The sequence below is a fragment of the Tubulanus polymorphus genome, chromosome 6 (genome assembly GCF_964204645.1).
Source record: "Tubulanus polymorphus chromosome 6, tnTubPoly1.2, whole genome shotgun sequence".
NCBI lineage: Eukaryota > Metazoa > Nemertea > Palaeonemertea > Tubulaniformes > Tubulanidae > Tubulanus > Tubulanus polymorphus.
The window spans coordinates 21,965,630-21,990,513 of NC_134030.1; the positions used below are offsets into that span (position 1 = coordinate 21,965,630).

Consider the following 24,884-nt stretch of genomic DNA (forward strand, 5'->3'; position numbering starts at 1 on the left):
CCTTATCCTAGACTTCTAAGCTGTCACTATTGAGATGAACAAAATCTTTCTCAAACTCTTGACAAAAAACATTGACCAATATTACAATCTTGAAAATGAAGTATAGAAATAAACCACACTGAATAATCATATAATAAATAAAAATGATAATTTAAAAAAAATAATAGAATTAAACATAAGCAGAAATAAATAATCATGTAAAAAATAAATCTATAAAAGTAATTTTTCAAAGATGATAAAAGCGTTTATTCTACAAATGAATAAGATTTAAAGAAATTTAGATTAAAATGAAAACAAGTGAAAAGTGAACTGTATGAATTGACCTGTTTATATCTACTCAATGTTTATATATGAATTATTGTTGTTTTCTGTTTTTCAGTAAAAGATGAAACAGCGAGTAAGTACTGATAACAACTTACACATTAGAGTCTAGATAAATAGTGTCGTGTGCGGTTTTGAATAAAAGCGGTTCTTATATAGCGCTAAATCTAGTGAAACAGTTCGGGGTACTCGAAATGCTGCACGAAATGCTGCCTTAAAAAGGAGACATTTCAGGGGCTTCCCACATTCATCAATGGATGAAATTGCCCGTGGAGGCTTCGGGGCGGATCTAGCCAAGGTTTCTGTGAGTACCGCTCAACTGTCGAAGGGTAAGCCTATATTATAACCCAATGCGGGACTCCATCAGAAAATCGTGACGTTTTGTAGGAAATATTTATAAAAGAAATAAGTAAGTTACCATTTTCGATTATTCAAATTAACCATTTTTATTACTACTACCAGAATACTAGCCGGGAATATAACATACATGTCTGTACAAGTCAATCCCTGATCAAATTCAAATCAACTCATCGATAATAACTCGCTTTCCAGGGGTAATTTCTTCCTGTTAAAACGAGATTTTTCACGAGGAACGTGAAAAATAGAAGGGTTTTTCTACAAACTGAGTACCACTCAAAGCGGCAGGCTGGATCCACCCCTGGGCGGCTTGTTCTACAATATTTGGGGTACTACATGTACTATTACTTCTTCATGGCTCGTAGTATTTGACTCGCAGTGGCTTTCGACTTAAATAAATAAATCTGTGAAGATGGAAATATTTTCCTTATTGAACTTCGATATCGCGGTTTATTTATAAACCTGTATAGTAAAGATTCACTCTCCGGTTTATCGACTGGATTTGTAGATGTGAAAGAAGATCATGTTTCCCTCTCCCTGCAGTAATCTATTGTGTTTATTCTGTTACAGTGAATCGTATCGAACAGTACACACAGCTTTCATATATCCATCCAAATATTTAGAGTGTCTTTCTTCCTGGATTTGTAGATGTGAAAGAAGATCATGTTTCTCTCTTCCTGCAGTAATCTATTGTGTTTATTCTGTTTCAGTGAAAAACATCAAACTAATTATTGCAAACAGAATCCCGGGATTTAAAGGTGAATACATTGTGTTGACTGTTAAGTGTTTTAGTAAACTAGCAAAGAACCGGCCGTCCTGAACGGGTTTTATCGTGATTGAGTTGGAGTTGATTATTTTGCTTCTTGTGTGGAATACACAGTTATTTCACGTAAGGTCGACTGTATTTTGTAGGAGGATATTGTGACGCTATAGCAACATAAATATTTTACATCAGTTGACATCATCATAGTTTCTAAATTTATCTTTGCTCCGCATTACATACATCGTAACATGTATAATTACAGATTCACTAGTCACTGTTTTAAAAGAGAAATGTAAAAAGGCTCGCAGTATGTGGTCATCAAAGCACTGGACATATGATATATCTACCGCGAGTAAGTTCACAGAGAAATCAATTTGTGATTTATAATATTGTATAAAAACTTGTCTATTGTTTATTACATATAGTGTCTGAACTCAGTGAATTTACCAGTCAAACTTTAAAGACAGACACAGGTTATTGGAAACAAGTCAAAGAATGTTTTGGTAAATGATAAATTCTTGTTTCGCTTCTGAATGTTTTTAGTGATCTGATTTTTATGTTTTGAATAATAATTGTTTGTTCTGTTTGAATAGGAGATGAAATTAACAGTGAAACAAATACAACTAAACTGACAAAAATAGGTGAATATTTTTAAAAATTCAGACAAAAATATTGCATTGAATTCATTGAAGATGAAATTCATCAATTTAATCGGATCTTCAGAGGCATCTGTTTTGATTCAGGTCCGTGTTTTAAGTGTGAAACTTAAAGTGTTTGATAGCCGCCACTGTTTTTTCACAGTTTGTACCGATGTGAAAATGTCTTTATTCATTTGTTTATAGTTGATGAATGTTTGAGTGAATGCACTAAAATAATGAATCATAAATGGAATACTGGTGAGTACCCCTCATGAGTGAGTACCTTATTCGCTAACGCCACGCAATTTTCATTGCAAATCCTCCCGTAAATTTTATCCACTAAATCCCCACAAATATTTTCCTCATAAATTGCTCAATTTTCCCCTCAAATCTGCGTGCACAACTAAGAGGCACCCCTTAACTCTCATTTACCACGCAAATAATACTTTCTTGGCTTTTGAAAGTTAAATTACGTGAATAATTGATATTTTTCAAGGTGCGGTCTGATGGACCGGTACCCTACTAACCTTTTCTGGGGCCCAACTTGGATTCATTGTTAATTATGGTTAAGACCCTTTTCACCAATATATCAGCCCTATGGTGGCCGGCATCCATCGTTATATCACGTATACAGAATTATTTTTTCAAGAAAAGACTTTTAAGAATGAAATAAATATCATTTTATTCTCGATGCCAAAATCATTAAATCGATGATAAGTTAAGAACGGTTCAGCGTCCATTCCCCATAATGAATAATGAATATTGGAATGTTATGTTAATTTAAATATAATAAATATTCTTTTGATGATAATCAAATACAAATTGTTTTCAATGAGGGCACCTCAAGAATCCAGATATGGTGACGGTGAATAAGATATTGACGCAAATATCAATTTGCAATGAGTTTTTACTATGAATACCTTTTATGATTGGACTGGTTCCCGTTGCGTGAAAAATTGCCAATCACATTTTACGAGGAGTCTCAGGTTATCTCAAACTGATTTTCATCGCAAATCGTCTCGCACCGCAAATCATGCACGCAAACTTGCGTAACATTAGTAAATAATGTCCCCGGTACCTGAATTGTGTGAAGACATTTAAATGACACAATTCATGGATGAAGTTGAAACCAGCGGTAAACTGAACCAGGTTGAACGACTAGTTTTCTGTGAGCTTGAATTTCATGTATTGATATTTTTAGACGATTTCAAGAAAGACAAGATGATTGTAGATTCAGGTAAATATTAGTAGAATAGTCAGAACTGATGACGTGGAGAACGATAGTAAGTTTAAATAAGCAGTTCAGCAGTTTATTAGCCAACTACTACATTTTATATATTTAGCATTCCTTTTCAGGGTTTCAGTTTATACAAGCCTTGCTTTTTCTGAAACCCCAGTTTTATATTACAACATTATGTACTAACAATAACATTGTTCACATTGTTGCAATTTATTTCTGAAATAGATAAATAAAACCCACTATATACAAAGTCTTTAAAAGATTAGAATTTAGCGAAATTTATTTATAAAAAATTAAAATCAAAGGACTCAACTTTTCGAATTTTCACTAGACATCAACTCAGGTCTGATGTTGATCTCTAGCGACAGATCGTTTTGTCCTTTAATTTTAATTTTTGGTAGATATCGTATAGCTCTGAATTATGAATTATTTACACTCCAACCATTCCCATGGTGTATGGAGGAAAAAAACAGTATTTACATAATTACAAAAAAACCCAGAAAATGATAGTATTTTAAAACATAACAAACGTTATTTACAACATACTATTTACACACTACCGGAGCGATCTATATACATCTAGACCTAATTTGATAAATTAGCCAGGTTTTTTAAAATATCAAAAATCGTGCTGGTCACGGGGTATACGGTGTAATTGTTCTATAGATGATCTAGAGTTTGCCATGGATTGTTGTGTCCATAACCGCAGTCATCAAAAATCTTCTAAATAAATAATAGCCAGAGACTCTTAGAAATAATCTTTAAAATACAAATTCAAATATTTTGTAGAGAATTGAACTAGGTTTAGTTTGTTCACACGAAATCGTTTTAACTCAAAAATTAATCAGAATTCTAGGCTTCACAATGTAGGAAAAATTCCAGGGGAATTAAGGTAAAATAGTTAATATAAGTACAAGCTTGGGGTAATATACAACATTAAATCAGCCACGTTTTAAGAAATTTAAAGAAATGGAAACTTAGGGGTACTAAAATACAACCAAAACCAAAAGTGGCATCGTTACCGGTGGCATTTTTCCTATGATGCAAAAGTTTCAAAAGTTTCTAAATGTGTCTAAATTCGGAATGGTTTCGCGAAGTTCAGTAAGAAGGGTGCAAAGAGAAAATGTTAATCATCCCCCAAAACATTGCAAATTGGGCGCATTCTTTCATTTCTAGGTGGATGGAGATAGTGTAAAAATGTCCCTGGAAAAATGTCTCCGGAAAAAAATGTCCCATTTGTAAGGTCTAACTCACATACATTTTGGAACTTGCTTCATTCTAGTTATATTTTCGTTTTATCGACATTTACAGCCAGGTCATTTACGGCACAGTATTCAAATAAAGCATTTAACATAGATTTCGGAATTAACTTAACTCTAGTTTTTTTTTTGTGCAAAAACTAATATTTTCGTTTTATCGACATTTACAGTGAGGTCATTAACGGCACAGTATTCAAATGAAGCCTTTAAAGTTTAACTGGAGTGATCTCTCATCCTCCGTGGATAACCGTGTTATCCGCATATAGAATAATAAATAAATTGAGTAAAGCATCAATATCCTGATCACACCCCGAGAATTGAATAAAGTTAAGTTTGTTTGCACGGAATTGTTTTAACCCAAGAATTAATCATTCTTTACAATTGTAGGAAAATGCCAGGGGCCAGTTTTAAAGACTGGTATTACCTTTAACCCGGGGGCTAACTCAATTCATATTCAATTGAGTTTACCCCTCAATACCAGGTAAAAGGTAATATCAGTCCATAAAACCGGACCCAGGGGTATATAGTACAATAGTAAATATAAGTACAAGCTAGGAGTAATATACAACATTAAATCAGCCACGTTTTAAGAAATTTAAAGAAATGGAAACTTAGGGGTACTAAAATACAACCAAATACAACCAAATACAAACAAAGTTGGAAATTCAATTTCCTTTTAATGCAAAAAGTGGCATTTTTACCGGTGGCATTTTTTCCTATTTTTCCTAGAAGTTTCAAAAGTTTCTAAATGTGTCTAAATTCGAAATAGTTTCGCGAAGTTCAGTAAGAAGGGTACAATCAAAGAGAAAATGTTAATCATCCCTGAAAACGTAGATGGAGATTAGGTAAATTGTCCCCGGAAAAAATGTTCAATTTGTAAGGCCTAACTCACATACATTTCGGAATTTGCTTCATTCTAGTTTTACTTCGCACAAAAACTTATATTTTCGTTTTACCGACATTTACAGTGAGGTCGCGGCACAGTATTCAAATAAAGCTTTTAAGCGTAACTGGGTGATCTCTCATCCTCAGCAAGAATGACCTTGTCATCCGCATATAAGATAATAAATAAATTGAGTAAAGCATCAATATCCTGATCACACCCTGAGTTCAGATTCTCTATAAATGATTAAGTCGGGTTGCCATAGTTATTAAAAAACTCCTCGATATCATTCAGGAATAAAGAAAAATTAAGAAGAGGCCACAGGTTTTCACCTTGTCTTGCCCTTCAACCCAGTACTGCCCCCTGGTGACTGTATGAGATGTAACTATTCTGTTATTTGTATTGTAGAAGAGATTGTTGAAGCGATAAAACGCAAATATTTTCAAACTCCCGAATTTAAAAGTAAGTTTCCAATAAAATCAGAACCTGTTTTAACAACCAGAACTCAAATATTAATATCTGTATGTATTGTATTATTATTTATAGGATCAGTTGAGACTGCAGTGAATGAAGCTATCCAGAATTCAGGTAATTAAATATTCTTCATAAGTTCGAATTCTGTGTTTGAATTGAGTTTGGCTAAAGGTGCTTTTTTTAAATGTATATACTTATATTTTACAGAAAAATCACAACACGGCAAAAAACCATGCTATGAATATGCAGGTTTGTAAAACTCTAATTTCTGTAAATGAATTTGACCTGATGTGGCTGCTACACAGGACCGAATTTCATAGATTAGGGTGCAAAATATTCCCCTGGACCCAGTTTTATAGACTGGTATTATCTTTAACCCGGGAGTTAACTTAATTGAAATTGAATCAAGTTAGCCTCCAGGTTAAAGATAATACCAGTCTATAAAACCGACCCCTTGGCCTTGGAAACTTTTTGAAAATTGTCAGTCATCAACATTATTTCTTAATGTTGCTATGGTGGTTGTCACCATTGTTGAGGATTTTCCCCAAGAGGATCATCCATTTATTACGTATGCAAAAAATTCAGAAAAAGCCTCGAGTAAGCTGATAATAGTTAGATCGAGTCTATTATGTAGAAAAAGAGTGGATGAAAAGGTAGTCACGTGATAAAATTCATCCGGAGCGGAATTGAATTTTTAACGTCATTTAAGTGCGCACAATACACATTACTATTTACCCTTTTGTACACAATATTTACACAATTGTATGCAATTTAATAAGACCCCTCCCACTTTGAACAATTTAATTTTTGAGTTTAACCCCCCCCCTCACTACCCACAATGCGTACCTAATTAATGGATGAGCCCTTAAGGGGTTACTTTGAACCCGCCCTATGAAACAAGGCCCACGATTATGACCACAAAGATGAGATAATTTTCAGTTGCTTTCCATTCAGAATTTGATTCTATTATTTCAGTGAAATGGATAGCTGATGAGATGAAAGGTAAATTTACTGATAATAAATACTCAGTTTCATTATGAGTTTGTGTTGATGTTTACAGAATCATTTCTAATTTCAGGTTTCACGGTTAAACCATCTGAAACTTTTGGTATGTAATATATCTATATATGTTGTGTGGGTGGCTCATCTGTCAGACAACTGGGCGGGAAGTTCAGTAACAATTCATTTAAAATCTTGACGTTTTTTTCAGAGCGTAATGAATTTGCTAGACTTGTACAACCAATAGGTAATGAATGAATTATGTGTGTTAAAACTGATGTTATCGAATTTCTATTATGTTTTATATTGTTATAGTACGTAATTTTAATTTCTATTTCAGTAATGAAAAGATCAAGAGAGTGGATGGATGAGATATGTGCTATAACAGATAAAAGTAATCAATATTGACTTCAATAAACATCTTATTGACTCAATAGTTCCATATTCATGAATTCATGTTTCCACATTTATATATAACGTGTCTTAGGGTCCCCAAACCGGGAAATCAGGAATTTCAAAATAATGTTCTTTAAATTCATTTTGCGCTTCAACTTTCTTCGGGGATCTTTTTTTAAAATCTCCTTCATTAACAAATCACCAGTAAATGTTGACGTCACTGTAGTGTGTGATGATAGCTGCTAAATCTGGAAAATAAAATCAACACCCATGAAATACTCGGGTTTATTGACTTCATGTAATTGTGAGAACTATCCATAAATTCTGTTTTGAGTTCGATCACAAACTTGTTTGGTCTTTACTTCTTTACTTTTGAAGTTGATCTGAATGTTACATGTGAATGATATTGATGTTTATAGTTTGGATGCATCAGTTTTTCAAGAATATTTCATTTCATTTTCAGAAAAATTTTAAAAAAGCCTGGTTTCCTGGTATAGTTCATACAAAATTTTCATTTTTTTCAGAAATATTTTATTTTATTTTCAGAAAAATTAAAAGATCTCGGTTTCCTGGTAGATGATGATTCGAGTAAGTAAATTATACAGTCATCACTTTCTGATTTAAACCATAATCAAATCACAATTAAGTTTGGGATGAAATTAAGTTTCGTTTTCGTTGATGAGAAATCTGAAGTATGATTAAACCGGTTTAATCCGGATTACTGGCGGGACACCGGGATGAAATTCATGTAGTTTGAGAAATCCAGATTTAAAATCGTATTCCATGAGATACTAGTTGATAATTAAATAAAGATTAGTAACCGAATCAAATCAGGATTAAACTGATCTCTTTCCCGCATGGCATTCATCGATCTACCGATCTATGTTTTCGGTAGATCATTAAACGTCAGTTCATTCCTTTGTCGGAGATCTCATAAATATATATGTGGTGTAAGAAACACTTTGGACTCAATAGAACACCCAGAAAAAATCAAAACTAATTCTAACTGAATCAGGGGTGGAATTAGTTGAGGTATTATTAACCATTGTCACTGTTAACAGTAAAGCCGTAATTAGTTGAATTTTCAAGAGGTTGTGCATTTTATGAAACACACTGTAGCGGGTTATATATAGTTGTATAAAAACAGTTACAAGCTGAACACATCTAAAACAGAGTAAACTCTAGGGGCCACTGATAAACTATTGTGAATATAAGTTAAAGTTGACGGGTATCTACATTTAGGGAGTGTGCAGTTGTATTTGGTGTTTGGTTTATATTGTACATGTATTTATTTATAGAAGTTACTCGTCCGAGTAATGAAACTGCTGCTAGTGATGGTCAAAGTGCTGCTGATGATAGTCACACAAGTGATACCGTATCGAGTGGTGATCGTGAGCAGGGTGAGAGAGGTACACAAGTCTAGTACCTAGCCGTCGTACCCCAAAAGGTTTGATTTGACACTAAAATCAGTTGTTGCATTGCAAGAAACAGGAGTAAACCTCTATACGACAGTTTATCATCAAACGTTGTAGGGAACCCGTAACAACGACTGGTATTCAGACTACTACACAGGATTATAACCGCCAGTCTCTAGTGGTGGAACTGGGTCTGGGTGGAATTGGGTGTAACTCACAACTGTGGAACTGTGTTTTGTATCACGCTATGATTAAGGATGTTTGTTAATCTCTTTTTGGGCTTGAATCATTTGAGATTTTATACGAAAAGAAAAAGAAAAAGAGATGAACACAGTTTCTAATAAAATCTTTATCTTTGTTATTTGGTTGTATGTAATTTCTGCGCTATTTAATTACTGTAGATCATTGTTTAATTATTGCTGAAACAATTAATTGTAATTACATTAGTTAATCAAATAAATATGTTCTGCTTTTACTAAAATATACAGTGTAACTGAAGTAGCTGATATTCAGTGTAACTGATGTATAGTGTAGCTGAAATTCAGTGTAACTGAATGAATGTAGTATTTTATTGTACCGTAGTTGTAACTTTATCCAGCAAAAATAAATTGTAAACGAAATTGCTTTTTGCTAAATCATCAGCGGTTGTTCTTGGGGAATATTAGGCCTACATTGTAGTCCAACTTACGCTGTATAACTGTATTATGATACAATGTAACTGGTTTACTGTTTTACTATACATAAAATATTATGTTTTAAGTTAAAAACTGTAAAAATGCATCACTGTTTGATTTGATAAGTTACTGATTCCATAAATTACTGCATTACTGATCGATTTCATTGATCATTGGAAAACTGTGATAAGTTTTATTTCATTTAATTGAAAAAAATTTTGTAAAAACGTGACATTTTATGAAACCATTGATGCGGTTTATAAGATCAGCTACACGCGGACTCCTGGTAAAACTTCGTGCTGTATTTTTGCTAGAAATTGCTAACGATGTAACGTGCTAATTTCATTCGCTTAAATAAAAGAATTTATCTTTATAAATAAATTCATTTATTTCTTTTCTATAAACTGCAGCCGGAGTAGAACCGACCCCGGGTCGGGTGAAGTTGACTCTTGGTCATCTCCAGTCTTACCAATAGCTTCCCGTTAACCCCAACTCTAGCCGAATAGGACTCGAACCTAAAATCTTCAGCGTGCCAGCCGAGCACACTAACCACTAGACCATACACCAGTAGTTTGTAAGTGCGTGTCTGGTCAGGTGTGGTGAACATTTATCTGTGGTGACTATCAGTCGGGTGTGTGGTGACTGGTGACCATTCAGGTGCGGTGACTGTCGAGTCAGATGTGGAGACACTATTCACTAACAGTGCCCGCTCTATCATTCTGTGTTACAGTTACAGCAGTTTCAATGCAATTGTCAGGAAGTCGTTTTGTCCTGCAGCTCCTAAAAGTTCCTCTTTTTCCGTAGATGAAGTAGTCAAAATTACACCTTGTATCCATCTCTGAGACTTCTGCCTTCGCGACATCGTGAATGTATTTTACAATCTCTCGGAATTGATATCTTTTATTGTATTTCATTAAGATTTTCTAATTGATATCTAAAAGTTTGATAATTTTTTATTATTCAGTTTCTAAAAATGTATACCTTATTTTGAGTGGAATGGATTGATTTTAGTAGAGACCCGCAGTTTATGGAGCGTAGATGGATTATAAAAGTAATAGTTCATTGACTCCATCCAATAGGTGTAACATGCGATACATTGTTAAACCATTCTTGTCGTACGTGGCGTTGACCTCTTTTACCCGACTGGTATTTCTTCACACCTAAAGGTGCTCGCACATGTCACCCGTTATATCAAACGAGCACCGATACCTCTTGTGAAAAAATCATGAAATTCAACGAAAAGCTTAAGATGTAACTGATTAAAGGTGAGTTTGTTGAAGTATTTAACTCCACTCCAGTCGGATCTGTTCAACTCGGAGATAACCGTTCAACTCAGAGATAACCGTTCAACTCTGAGATAACCGTTCAACTCGGAGATAACCGATCAACTCGGAGATAACCGATCAACTCGGAGATAACCGTTCAACTCAGAGATAACCGATTAATCAGAGATAACCGTTCAACTCGGATGTTGAAATATGTTTTTACGGCAGTATTTAAGAAATACATATCATCCAACTCGGATATCCCTCATCAAGTCGGACACGTTTTTGCGGTTCCAAAAGATCCGACTTGAGCGGAGTCTACTGTATTCAAGAATAAGAGTCAAACTTATATACTAGGCCTATATGCCACAATTTCATTATTCAATTTTCTGACCTAAATTCTAAAATTCTAGTGAAACATTCGACGATTTTGAAATATTTTCTGAAAGCGGTGAAAACTATGCATTTTGTACAAAACTAAATTTACAAAGCAGTCACTATTTGTGCCCCTGGACTTTGGACCCCGGGGCTTATATGAAGGTCATACAATTATTGAAGGACGACCAGTGATTTAAACACCTTTCACTTCCTGCTCGACGCTCGAATATATTGAATGTATCACCGGCGCTGATCATCAAAATCTTATCTTTAACTTCCTCAATTATCAGACCAAAGTGGAACTCGATTTTTATTCTGTACTCTGTATCACAATGATGAACACACGTTTATTCGTAATAATCTACATAGTTTTATTAAAACTTGGAAACTTAAACAGCGCAGAAACATCTGGAAATAAGACGCATAATTCAAGTAAGTCACTCGAACCAATGATAGCTTTTCTGTTGTGTCGATTTCATAGATTTCTGTCGATGATAATTCATGTACCTGAGGTATTACACGCGTGATGTCACAGATCGTTTCACCGTCGGTGTTGGTGTTTACCGTACATAGGTCTAGCTATACTAACAAATATGGGATTTATCAAGGGCCTGTCATGTAAATAGTTTACCGAGAAGATGCTGCAGGCCCGTATGCTGCCTTTCTTTGTTGTGGGCAGCTCGCGAGTACCGTATAAGAAGCGTTTTGTGGGGATTCCCCAAGGAAACTTTGATCATTTAAAGCCGTCAGTTTGAATTCATTACTGGCTAATTTATGTATAACTGTAAACAAACGACTGTGGAGGACGATACGTGATGGGAAATGTAGTCTAAAAATTCGGAACTAGAGATTTTGCTGGGGGGGGGGTCACATTGTGGGAAAAGACCTCAATAGATTATTGGAAGCTTGTGCGTTTTACTGTTTCATAGACTATTCATATTTATTCGTTTTCAGTGATTTACCCGAAGCCTGTTCCCAATGGAAAACCCGATATTAAAACACAAGGACAAACGATTGAATATATTTGTAGAACTAGTGTTAAATATCCTACAGTTATATTCCAAAAGAAGAGAAGAGATTCAGAACAATGGGAAACAATTCCAGACGAACTGATTCGTATAACTAGAAATGTGAAATATATTACTTCTGCTTCACTAGAATTCAAAGCAGATTTCAAACTGCACAATGGAACAACATTTAGATGTCTCGTTCTTAAGGAAGGCCAAACAGATTTTGATTATCTTCAGTTTGATCTAATCGTAGTTCATCGAACTGGTAAGTAACAGTTTTAAAATGTGAACCTTCCCAGTCTGGAATCCTGCTACTCAATAAACATCGAATCTATCAAAACAAATTAATATTGAAACACAGCGTCTCTGTTACTTTTAAATTAGTTCGCAGTCGATTGCATGAATTTATAGTTTAGCAGCTACGTATCAAAAGTGCGTTTATTGTAGCGTATGACATGTACATTCGCTGCTATGTTATTTTGTATAATGTTCTATTTTTCACTCATATTGTCTAATTTGTAGACCTTGAGTTTGTCAAATAAACTGTAAACTGTAAACTGAATGCATTCTGGAATTTATAGAAATGATTCTCAAATTGACGGCCATACGACTCAGCGTGAAATTCATATTTCTGTTTAACGGATGAATATAGCCGACAGTTTAATTTGTTGTAGCTTCCTCTTTCATATACCCGTCATTTGTTCATCCATTTCTATCTCCGCACAAACATATCTTCTTGTGTCAACTACTAATTTCAAGGTCGCTTGATGAGTTGTTGATTTTAAATTTTGTATATTTGATATCTAAAAACCTGAATTTCTTCATTTAAAAAGTAAATATTTGTCGCCCTCGTCACTTTTGGAATTGGGAATAAGGCTTTTTATTTATGTCTTTTTATTTAAAAAGGGAGGTAAAAATAATAAGTATCGGCCGTTCTTGTCACTTTCCCAAAAAGGGGTCGATGAGAAACAACCATATTTATTTGCGTGGCCTTAATGCACGCGTCAGTAAACTAACCAAACTAAACCAAACCACAAACAGTCAAAGTTACTTTCTACAGGTAATTGTTTTTCTCATTTCAGATTTGAATCAAATCCCGGCGACTGAAATCAGTAAATCAGGGTCAGTATCTATTTCACTTAGCGCACTACATAAATCATATTCTATATGTAAATCATTTCTTTGTGGTCGATGTTTGTTTTGTGAAATAATTTTGAATTGATATCTCACTTGTCTCATTGGCTTCCGATTAACAATTCACCTATCATTATTCATCTCATTTTTCACATTTTGCCACAAAAGGTAACAGTACGGGCAATTGCAAAATATGTGACCTCGATATCGCTACCACGAGCCCTGCCTTTTCACATCTGGGCCCAGTTGCACAGTCGTGACTTAAGTCCAAAAGTAGTCTTAAATCTTAAGACTAGTCTTAATTTCTTAGATTAGCTATAGAACTAAGTTGGTCTTAGACTGGTCTTAAGTCTAAGCTTTGACTATGCAACTGGCCTCTGTTCTGCTGATTTATCTTAATTGTAAATTTCGTCCTTTTCATTCAGAGTTCGTCTGCTTACTGCTGAAAATGTGGCCTCGAAAAACAAGGTCATTATAAATTTAAGTAATAATCAAACTAACTTGTCAAATAAAGTTCCCCGGATCCCAGACACAGAGTCGAATTAAACCCACTGAACTGTGAACCTTGATTTAGGATATAAAAGCGAATTGAATTTTATAATATAAACTGAATGATTAATTGATTGATATTTGCAGCTTGTGTTGAGGTTTGATTCTATTCTGTTGGTTTCTAGTTTATACCCGCGAATTGTCATCCGGTATATTCTACATCCTTCGAGTTTTCCTTTTTTTCTTTCTCTTACTAAATCGGTATACAGACTGGACTGGACCACAAACCTGACCGGACCATGATGATAATTTACATCGCTTGTGCAGTTATCGGTTTTCTCCTCGTCATCGTTATCATCGTCATTTGCAGGTTTGTACGCAGTAATCTCGGGCAGATTTCATATCTAAGATAATCCACCTATGACATCATATTAAAACGTGAAATAATTTGATAAATCAGTGACGTTTTCCAAAAAGATGTCTTCGTTCATAAATTTGTAACTACCTATGCGCCGATTACTGGCTGAGTCAATCTCAAATCAGCAGGAATAATTCAATATAATGACCGAAATATCCGAAATCTAAAATCTCTTCAACGCTTAAATTACCCATTTTTCAGACGCAGGCGATTGCCAGGTGAAGGTCGTGTGGAGGTTACGACACCGCAGGTACTCGACGTCTATGACGAGTTGTATGATGACATAGATTCTGTTACTGTGACTGACAAACTGCACACCAGCGATCAGAAAGTTACTACAGATCCGTACGTGAATATCGAGACCGGCAACGACAAAGACACAGCTCCGTACATGGATATGGCAGCCGCGAAGGGTAAAGATACAACTTCATATATAGATATGGAAGCCGGGAAGGGCAAAGATACAACTCCTTATATGGATATGGGACCCGGGATAGAAGAGGATACGTACAGGAGTACTGAAACCGGGAAGGACAAACACACAACTCCTTACACGAATACCGGAGCCGAGAAGCGCAAAGATAGACATAGTTACGTGAATACCGAAGCCGGAAAGGCGCGCCATTTGAAGAAAGATACTGATGAACCCGTGAAAGATGATGTTGAACTTTATTCTTACGCTACTGTTCAATATACTCGCAATAGGCGTTAGAGGGCGCCGCTGAGCAAACAACGACTGATTATACATATGTAAAACATAAGGCTAGAAACAATTGAAACATTATTTTTCATAATCTGCTGAGCTCAAAAGTAGAATCAGCTGCATGCATACATTATTCATTTCTAAAAATAACAGACCCGGCCGTTTTAGAAATGAACTGACTACATATTTTATTCTAGTTCACAAAAATGACCCGGCCGACTAGGAGAAACAATTAGGTATGATTCACTAGCCTAAGTTTTAAGTTTTTGATATGTACCAGTAGTGTATTTGATGATCAAACTAAGGAACATCAATTCACTTCGACAATCATTCACTTTTAGCAAATGAAGATTAGGTGAAATAACGATGTCAAATGCTTCAGTTTACCGGGCAGTATTCAAACTGTGAAAGTATAAATTCATGATATTCAGCTACCGATGGCCTTTAAATCGTAGACTGTTATGAGGACTTAAGTTTTTTAAATGGCAAATTGACATGTCAATCATCTTCAGGGGCGTATCCAAGTAAGGCCGAAGCCTCCCCTTATCTATTTTGCCAAGAAAATATTTTCACAACATGGATTAGGAATGTAACAAATATAGTAGAAAGTCTTTGTCATTCATTTTGTTCTTGATTTACTCTAGATGCCCCCAGAAAATGATCCAATCCTGATTCCATTAAAAAGATATATAAAATATGGTATAAAATCCGTCAGTCTTATTCTTTTCTTGATGATTCATTTTCTTATTTCCTCTTTTACTACTTCGGTCAAACAAGATACATTACACGATGGTGAAAGCTTTCCTAAAATAGATGTGCTTTAAGATTTCATTCAGAAGTATCGACAGGATGAGGATTCCGGAATACTGAACGGTCAAACATTCCACATTGCTGGGACAGTGAACTTCAAAGCTCTATTGCCAAATGACCTTCTTGGAGACAGATTTGACTAGAGGTGTTATCATTTATATCGACTCATATTCTATTCATCCATTATAAGATCAAGCACATTCTAATGATCTTAACATTTTTATCAATATGTTCATTTCAGTTACTTTCACTTTGTCTCACTTTAAACCCATGTTTTAGTCTCTGGTTTGCTGTTACACATTTTTTCAGTTAATCAGACGGTTCACAGATCATTTTGTGCCTCGATAAGTACAAACCAATCACTTCGTGCCTCGATATTTACTAACCAATGATATGTAGATGAACCGACCGATGTGTTTTACCAGGTGTTATCATTATATTGACTCATATTCTATTCATGCACAGCGTTTATCGTTGACTCAATACATTTTGTATAGTTCCATTATTCACCCTCTATGGATTATATTTTAGTGGATACTTCCATTTTTCAAGATATTTTCTTCGGGCTGATAGAACATCTTATGTGAAGTTAACAATTGATCGTTCAGATTTTTTTGACTTCTTAAATGCATCAGAATCGAGGATTAGTTGCTTTGTTTATGGATATTTAGAGTAGTTTCACTTTGTTTTTATTTCATTAAGGTAAAAATCATTTCCTCATTAAACTCTTTTCACATCTGGGTTTCGTTTCATAAAAAGTTTTAAGCTTTAGACAGTTAAATATGAATTGTTGTCCTCATTACAAACTTGAAGTAACCAATCATAGCAGCTGAACTTGAGAGATTCAAGTTATTTTTACTCTGTTTTGTAATATTGGACCCTGAGCGAGACTCCTGGTTTTGATGTGCACATGTCTTGTATGCAGTGACTATCCATCACTTGGACGTTACCAAAAATACAAATGAAATTGAAATGCTGGTCGAATTAATACTAGGAATAGTACGTTAACTCATTCGTCTCCTAGGAATCGAATTGACGTTTCGTCTTCGTAGTTCTCAACTTCCGCGACGATTCTAAAATGAGAACTACTATACCGAAACGAAATTTCGATTCCTAGGTAGTTTAAGAAATACGATCTTATTCCTAGAATTAATTGGGCCATCATATCACAAACCCCCAATCAGTCTAGTTTTCTGTATGTGATGATGATCTGAAGTTTGTGTCTTTATACCCAGGTAATGAATGAACCAAGATGAAGAATCTATGGAGGAATCCGCAGAAGTGTTTAGTGATCTACGTGATTATACTGTTGAATCTCATGGCGAACAACAACAGCCCACAAGCGTTTAGAGTCAAGAGAAATACCGGTAAGACAACGTGAAAGAACATATCATTGAGTTTATATGGCGAATGTATTACATAAGATAAAACTTATCACCAGACTTTGGAAACTTGTATTTGAAATATCTGGGACAAAATGATAGTAGCTGAATAGTCCACTTGAACTGATACATTTACCTCGAATGAAAACCCACAATCTCTCAAGTGTTTTACATTTTACCTTAAACATTTTAACTATTCAATAATTGTATTTTATCTTCTAAAACTCCATCTGCACCCATCTCCATTCTTATACCCGGGTTATGCGTCTCCACTACGCTCGCAACACGCCTTCAATGCTGAGTTTTCCGCAAAACCTGGGTTGTAGAAACCGTAGTTGAAAAAGAAGGGTCCACTCCTTATTTAACCACGTTCGCGTAAAACTTTTAGAATTTTTACTAGAAGTGTAGAAAGTAGACCCGCGTTCGGGTGCAACGAATGAACTTAAACTTGAACTACAGATTAAGAGAAATCCCACAATAAAATCAGCGAAATGAATTGAAATTTAGAAAAAGACGAGAATATATCTCGAGCAACGTTTCGGCTAAAACTTATGACCCAATCTATCAGTACACGAGATAGATTTAACAAGATATTTACACAGGAATGTAACAAAGGAACTGAGTGAGTGATTGAAGTTAATAAAGATTAAAAACATAGACAAGGAAACAATAGTAGAAAGAGTTAGGTAATAGCAAACGGCAAACTAGGGGTAATCATACTTGTTGAGGTAAATTAAACACAAAACCCGAAAGTAAAACGAGGAGGTAAACCACAGGGTAATCTAACAATCACAGAATACATCACAGCCTGTGTCTCAAAATCATAGATAATGCGTGTGAATATTAGATCTTAAAAACATCAAATCAGATTATTGTTTATTTCTTGTCGAACCTCTTCAAACGGTGACAACTATCGGAAGACAATTTGCTTAAACAAGTCTGGGGCTCTAGTTGCTCTGAAGTCGGTTTAAGGTGAATGAAATTGAGATGTTAATTGGTCAATTCTGAACAATGGCTCTGACAGAAAGATTGCCATTTATTTCAGCACCTGATGGAGTTGTACTGGACAGTGTGAATGTTAATAGGGTACAAGATAATTACGTATATTGTTTATTTGATATTTCAGCACCTGATGGAGTTGTACTGGACAGTGTGAATGTATTACCGGGTACACCTATGTTACTGTCGCAGGAAGGTAAAACTGTTCGTATTACCTGCAAACAGAGGAGCTCTACAGCGACTGGTGTAGAATTCCAGCTACAAGTGAATAATGGACCAGAAGGGACCTGGATTGCATTACCTACAGCATCAGCACCAGTTTGGGTTTTTCAGCCCGATGCTCGTAAAATGTATAAATGTGTGGCCATTAATTCAGCCGGAATTAAAGAAAGTCAGTTCTACCAATCAGATGTAATCAGTGAGTATGCATCACTTATCAAATAATGCTGGGAAAATAGAAAAAAAGTTTCCTGTGCACATGTTATATTTTTTCGTGCATATAACTTTTATTTCAGGTATAAAGATAAATGAAAACCCGTGTAAACTGCATGAATTCAAACCATCACTAACTTGTACTTGTAAAGCCACTAGTAAGATCGGTAATCCAATCATCAAAGTAAAATGGTATGCTGATGGATTTACTGAAGGATCAACGGATATTGATCAGATCCCCGATCAAGGCGTAAATACCCCGGTGAAAGATGGAGTTATCAACAGGAATCAGATGCGGTTTAATCTAATGCTGTACGCAATATTGATTCAATGTCGGTTATGGAAGTATAATGGGATAGAGTTACCGAAACTAACACTTCAAGAACAAATACTACATCAAACTCCAATGAACGTTACGTGTAAGTTGGAGAATATTTTCATTAGAGAATTTTCATACGATATCAGAGTGACAATAATGCATGTTACATCGTTTATTTTATTGGTAACTGCCCATAGTTGGAGATTTAAGAGTTACTATTTCATAACGACTGGTGATCATGCCTATGAAATTCTTTCGTTTTAATATTTGGTTCCAAGAAGGTATTTCAAATACTGAAGCGAATTGTTAATAATAACATTAAAAGGACTAGAATATGAATGTGCATGTATTTGCTTTTGAAATCGAACCTACTAGAAAACGATTTCACCTTCTATGATTAGGCTTAAGATTTTGAGCCCACATGGAAAAATTGCAGCGAAATCGGTTAAAATGTTGACATAAAAAGTTCGTTTCTGTAACAATTGTCGTCTTCGGGTATTCTTATGGCTATATCAGGGATTTTTAATTTGTAATATGGGACAAAGCTTCTTGGACCGGGACAATAGGATCACGCACAACTCACCAGAATAAAGGATTCTTTTCATGAGTGCGATAGATACGCCACCTATCGTTGATATGTATTGTTGCAAAAACAAATAAACTATATTACAATATAATTATGTCGGGAGTTACACCGTTATATTTCCGTCGATTCAAATTTCGACGCCCTTGATAAACACACATTCCTCGGAGCGAAAGTAATATTTTACCATGTTTTATGGACGGACGTTTCCTCACGTAAATCAACGATTTTGCACCGATCAGTGAAATTGAAGTGGACAAACATGATATCATCCAAAAATGTATTTGCATCTTTATCTTTCAGATTTTCCCGATGAAATTCAAACACCAGATACTTTCACCGGAGAACCTGACATTAGAAATGAAGGAGATGTTGTAGAATATACTTGTCGAACAGTGATAGGAAGACCCGATCCTACAGTGATATACCAACAGAAAAGAAGAGGTTCTGAACAATGGGAGCCAATTCCTGATCCACAACCTCGTAAAGTACCTCTCAAAATGGTTTTAAAAGGTTTTGACACGACGTACAAGTTCAAAGCTGATTTCAAACTGCACAATGGAACGTCATTTCGATGTGCTGTAAAGGAGAACCTTACGTTTCCAGAACCTCGACAATTTAATCCAATCATTGTTTATTGTAAGTAACAGTTTCTTTTTCGAATTCGAGAAATAAATAATTTTCCCTGCAACAATACAGACCCCAGTGGTAGTACAGACCTATCCACACATATAGCATGTCACAATGTAACCATGCTAAGCAGGAACATGGCAGAGTCTCGCGATGTCATCAGGTTCAAATCCCTGCCGAGGGAGGAACGTGGCAGAATCTCGCGATGTCATCAGGTTCGAATCCCTGCCGAGGGAGGAACGTGGCAGAGTCTCACGATGTCATCAGGTTCGAATCCCTGCCGAGGGAGGAACGTGGCAGAGTCTCACGATGTCATCAGGTTCGAATCCCTGCCGAGGGAGGAACGTGGCAGAGTCTCACGATGTCATCAGGTTCGAATCCCTGCCGAGGATGATGGGTCTACTATGACAGGGCTTAAGAACTGTGCTAGGTCAGATATTACTTTTACTAATGTTTTGTTTGTTTTTCAATCAGATTTTGCCGCACCAGTTTACAAGAAATCCAGTGAAAATGAAACAAATGCAGCGTATATTGTAACAGTTAATAGTTACCCATTGACTCAACAAGTTACATGTGACCCTCCAGCTGTCGTTCAAAAACTATCAAACTCTCAGTGGAATATAACGATACCTATCGTAAACAGTACCACAACTGACTATAGAGGGCGGTGTTTGGTTGATGGTATTAATGAAAGGGTTATTGATGTCGCTGGTTATCATCACACCGGTCCAACTGATGAACCAGGTAAGATTCCGGGTCACGACTGGATGAATTTTACATGAATTTGAAGATTCAAATGATTCAATTCCATGACATTATAAAACTCGAGGCCATCATCTCTTAACTCGAAATCATTTCTACACAATCAAACAATTTACTTATGAAAGTCGTTATTTTCTAAATTGTCACAAAACCTATTAATATATTTCAAAGTCTCAATTTACTAAGTCATTTGTCATTATTATTGGGTCTCATTTTACTAGGTGTAAGTCGTCATTCATTTAAAGCGTCACATACATACATATAACAAAAAAATAATTTTTGTATTTTACCTAAAGTGTAAATCATTTAGATTAGTCAGCACAGCGGAGGAGTCTCGTGACGTCATCAGATTTTAAATCCGTGCGCGATGACGTAATTCTCTGTGTCGTCAGAATTGAGCGTTTTCTATTATTATCTGTGAATTCATCACATTCAAATATTACACAATGATTTAGCATCTTTAACTTTCTATCTTGAGGCTGTTTGACCCAATCAAGGAACAATTAATTTTCTCCCATTTTAAAAACAACTTATATACTTTATTCAGAGACTATTTGAGCTTTGAAATTAAGGAACAATTAATTTCTGTTTGACCTAGTTAATTATTCAATTAAATTGCTGTTACTTTTATCAATAGTTACAATGGAACTATTTCTAGCTTTATATAATTCAATTCAATCGCATCACCGATTAGTTTGAATTTCCGTTTCAGATGCAGGAAATGGAGGAATAGTGGCTGGTGTTGTAATCGGTATATTACTGATATTACTGATTCTAATAATACTGTTTATACTGTGGCGTCGTGGCTGCTGTAAGTTTTACATAAAACCATCAATAAATCTGAAAAACAATAATAAACAAACTGCAGAAATGAAATACTCTATTAGGGGTAGAAAACCTAATGATGAACTGGTGGAAATTGTTAGTTCTATAATATTTCATATACAGAATGCTAGAAATCCAAAAGTAGTGTACACAGCTGGAAGAATTCAGGGGTCCCAAGGTGGCCAGATACAGTTCATTCTCAATTATCTGTTCAAATTTCATTCATGCAATTGAATTCAAGAATGTTTGGAACTTAGAAGAACAGAATGTTATCATTTCTGGGATTCAGCACGGGTTGGGTCGTAGTTTCAGATGGCAGCAAACATGAAATGTGCTACGACCAAACATTCACCGATTCCATAAAAATCATTTTGATAGAAACCGCCGGCATAGGTTTTCTTAGCCTCCAGGAGAAGCTACTAAGTAACATCGTTCTCTTCACAAATAACGGTGTTTGAAAAAGTATCCATTTTATAATGTTTAGCATCATTCAACTTTCAATCAATTTTCTAGACACAATACGCGCATTATTCAAACCAGAATTTAGATGCACGAGACGCATTAAAAATCTAAAGCCAGAATATGCATAATGTTTATTTATTTTCGTCTGACATCGATCACTTTCAGATCTGAATCAGTGCGGTCTAAATAAAACATCGTTTTTATATCTATTGTAAAATGCAGCATTAATTGAATTATCTAATGGCGAATGAATTACTCGTAGATGCACAGTCTTCGGTACAGGCTCGATACAAGTCTCTGCGGGGTCATCAATCAACGTTGATAGGTTATGATTTCTTGCCTACGTTAGGTTCTGCATTTTCTCGTTGGGAAGTATCGTTAAGTTGTTGTGTGACGATAGTAATAAATTATCACATATGCCTACCGGGTATCGGTAATGAAAACTTGCGCCCGGTTCCTTGTCCCAGTTACCATTTATTGCCAACTAGAAGAAATTCCGTAAATCTCTGATTCCGAAAAATGACAGTACCGGTTTAAACTCGAAAAAGTTACGCAGTATCATTGGTTCAATTGTCTCATGGCATTAGTATCCATGACTATCTTTAGTGGGTGGCTCCATGAATATCCAAATCACACTGTTTCTTTATTGGGTTGATTTGTCAGGTGAACGTGCATCGTGTAAATAAACAGTATTTCTGTTTTCTAATTCACAGTCACGTGTTTGGGTCCGAAATCTGAAGATGCGATTGAATTGTTGCGTTGGACAAGTGAAACCTGGTATGAAAAAGGTAAGATTCTCTCACATGATTTACTGCACATATTCTCAGATATCGGTTTGATAATTTTAGGTGTTGTTTTCTCTTTGTAGATCATGAGAATTGGGTGAAAACACGTGACCAACTGCAGCCGGGTATTTATAGAATTATTAACCCTTTATTTCTATAACATGTAGAATATCTCGCATGAATACAGTTCATAGTTTTAGAAATCATCCACTAATCATCTGAATGATATACAACTGATTTTGCTTCATTATCAAAACCGTAATTATCAATTTAAGTTTATGGTTAACAACGTAATTTTTGACTATTTTATCGTATGTTTTTGGTAGATGTTTAATGCAATTAACTGACAATTATTTCTATCTGTGAAGCACATTTATAATAATGGCCTCTTATATTAACTCACTGGATACAATGGAAACACGTTTACGCAATGAAATAAACCAAATAATTTGGACCAAGAAACTTTTAGATTTTTCAGAAACTATTCCATATTCACGTACTAAATCCTGGACTTCACTTGTAGCAAGTGAGGATCCACCAGGTGCAAGGAGGCAATTCCTTGCTATTTTTAGGGACTGAACTTTTCGTGAGAAATAAGAAAAAGCATGTGAAATCCCTGATAATGTGTTTGCCTAAGCGTTGTTGTCGTCGTTAACCGGCACTTTTTTCGGCAGTCCTCCAGTTCATGGTGTTTCATCGATCGTTCATTGATGTGTTTGGTTGAATGACTGGACTGGTTCCGGGTCACATGTACTCTGATCGTGCCTAGAAAACGTATCCACGCATCTAATTTTAAACAATTTTCTGCGGAAGAACGCCCACTAATTTGTGCACCCCTCCCTGAAATCCTGGATCTGCAGCTGTTCTGCGGCAATAGAGGATTCCCATTGAAAATCAACTATACGCGAGAAACGTTTTTAGATGTCGTCTTTTTTCATGTTTATCTGTAGCTAATATTTGTGTTGTTTGTTTAACAGTTAAAACTGAAGACTTTGAGGTCATTGAAAAGTCATTCAGTCCAGGTATATTATTCATTGTGATTTCATTTCAATAAAACAATATAAACTCACATGATTCATCGATAAATCAACTACCTGTTTGTTAACATCGATGAATTCATTTAGAAAATTAATTTGTTGTCAATTTTTCTTTCTAGAAATTTTCAGAATAATTAAAGATGTTTACGGAACTGAGAATGATTGGGAGTTAACGAGAGATAAGGATAAACAAGGTAAGAGGAGTGAGTGGTAAGAGTAGTGAGTGGTAAGAGTAGTGAGTGGTAAGAGTAGTGAGTGGTAAGAGTAGTGACGACTCAGTTGCCGGAGGAAGAGCAGAACCGACTGATTGGTGCCCTGCATGTCTCTCTAAATATGACACTTCTGCCTCCTATCTTCATCCAGCAGTAATTCAAACTGTTTGATGCACAGTTTATTGGACTATTGAACAAATAATTTCTATAATTCATTTCAGCAATAGCTATCAGAGAATTCCTGTTTGGACAGTTATCAAGTGATCAAAGTAAGTAATCGTTTACCTATAGTTTGTTTTAAGTTTATGTACGCATGTGATGTATGTAAACATGCGCATGTGAGTTATGTGAACATGCACATGTGATTAATGTGTGCATTGACATTTGATTGATACATAGTAAGTTGTGAGTTGGGTAAACATGTTCATGTAAGTTAACATGCACATGTGATTAGTTTACGTGTTTTAAGTTAACACAAGTTTCATCAATGTTTATATTTTCAGGTGTGTTAGATTTGGTGAAAGAAATCCTAAGTAAGTTTACGAAACGACTCAATATTTCCTCTTCAACTCGAATCATCGATTCAAATGTGTTTGTTATTATCTGTTGACAGGAAAATACGTGAGAATAAACAATTTAAAAACGAAACTATCAAATGAGATCGGTAAGATTTGATTGTATACAGTTATTGGTGTATGAGTTTATTGATTATTATTCTACTGTCAACACATTTTGTAAATGTATTACAGATACATTACTGAACAAGAAGAGGTCAATAGATGGCGCTGATGTAGTTTACAATAGAGATGAAGGTACATGATTATTTAGTG

The 24,884-nt window shown here is 35.3% G+C and overlaps 2 protein-coding genes and 1 long non-coding RNA gene across 8 annotated transcripts in view; all 3 read left to right on the top strand.

Moving 5' to 3' along the window:
- The window catches only part of LOC141906794 (uncharacterized), a 34,234-nt gene extending 24,483 nt beyond the window's left edge, over positions 1–9,751 (top strand). For 3 of the 4 annotated variants that reach the window (XM_074796165.1, XM_074796167.1, XM_074796168.1), the window contains 16 exons: positions 380–397; positions 1,389–1,436; positions 1,704–1,793; positions 1,867–1,944; positions 2,035–2,082; positions 2,284–2,337; positions 3,281–3,316; positions 5,870–5,923; positions 6,008–6,049; positions 6,143–6,184; positions 6,911–6,937; positions 7,014–7,043; positions 7,146–7,181; positions 7,275–7,328; positions 7,877–7,918; positions 8,629–9,751. In XM_074796165.1, the coding sequence (XP_074652266.1) occupies positions 380–397; positions 1,389–1,436; positions 1,704–1,793; positions 1,867–1,944; positions 2,035–2,082; positions 2,284–2,337; positions 3,281–3,316; positions 5,870–5,923; positions 6,008–6,049; positions 6,143–6,184; positions 6,911–6,937; positions 7,014–7,043; positions 7,146–7,181; positions 7,275–7,328; positions 7,877–7,918; positions 8,629–8,753 (824 nt within the window). In that variant the 3' untranslated portion in view covers positions 8,754–9,751. The remainder of the gene's footprint in view (positions 1–379; positions 398–1,388; positions 1,437–1,703; positions 1,794–1,866; positions 1,945–2,034; positions 2,083–2,283; positions 2,338–3,280; positions 3,317–5,869; positions 5,924–6,007; positions 6,050–6,142; positions 6,185–6,910; positions 6,938–7,013; positions 7,044–7,145; positions 7,182–7,274; positions 7,329–7,876; positions 7,919–8,628) is intronic. The other variant, XM_074796166.1, reaches the window with a different exon arrangement.
- A 2,425-nt stretch (positions 9,752–12,176) lies between these two features.
- On the top strand, positions 12,177–13,992 carry LOC141906671 (uncharacterized). The gene is made up of 4 exons (XR_012619389.1): positions 12,177–12,337; positions 13,155–13,194; positions 13,632–13,674; positions 13,965–13,992. It is a non-coding gene; the product is annotated as an uncharacterized LOC141906671 (long non-coding RNA).
- A 2,164-nt stretch (positions 13,993–16,156) lies between these two features.
- LOC141906946 (uncharacterized) overlaps positions 16,157–24,884 on the top strand; it is a 36,557-nt gene continuing 27,829 nt past the window's right edge. The window contains exons 1-15 of one of the 3 annotated variants that reach the window (XM_074796447.1): positions 16,157–16,328; positions 16,862–16,993; positions 18,135–18,425; positions 18,523–18,858; positions 19,645–19,980; positions 20,446–20,715; positions 21,446–21,544; positions 22,734–22,808; positions 22,889–22,930; positions 23,783–23,827; positions 23,962–24,036; positions 24,276–24,323; positions 24,558–24,587; positions 24,668–24,718; positions 24,804–24,866. In XM_074796447.1, coding sequence (XP_074652548.1) covers positions 16,879–16,993; positions 18,135–18,425; positions 18,523–18,858; positions 19,645–19,980; positions 20,446–20,715; positions 21,446–21,544; positions 22,734–22,808; positions 22,889–22,930; positions 23,783–23,827; positions 23,962–24,036; positions 24,276–24,323; positions 24,558–24,587; positions 24,668–24,718; positions 24,804–24,866 — 1,876 coding nt within the window. In that variant the 5' untranslated portion in view covers positions 16,157–16,328; positions 16,862–16,878. The remainder of the gene's footprint in view (positions 16,329–16,861; positions 16,994–18,134; positions 18,426–18,522; positions 18,859–19,644; positions 19,981–20,445; positions 20,716–21,445; positions 21,545–22,733; positions 22,809–22,888; positions 22,931–23,782; positions 23,828–23,961; positions 24,037–24,275; positions 24,324–24,557; positions 24,588–24,667; positions 24,719–24,803; positions 24,867–24,884) is intronic. The other 2 variants (XM_074796445.1, XM_074796448.1) reach the window with 2 other exon arrangements.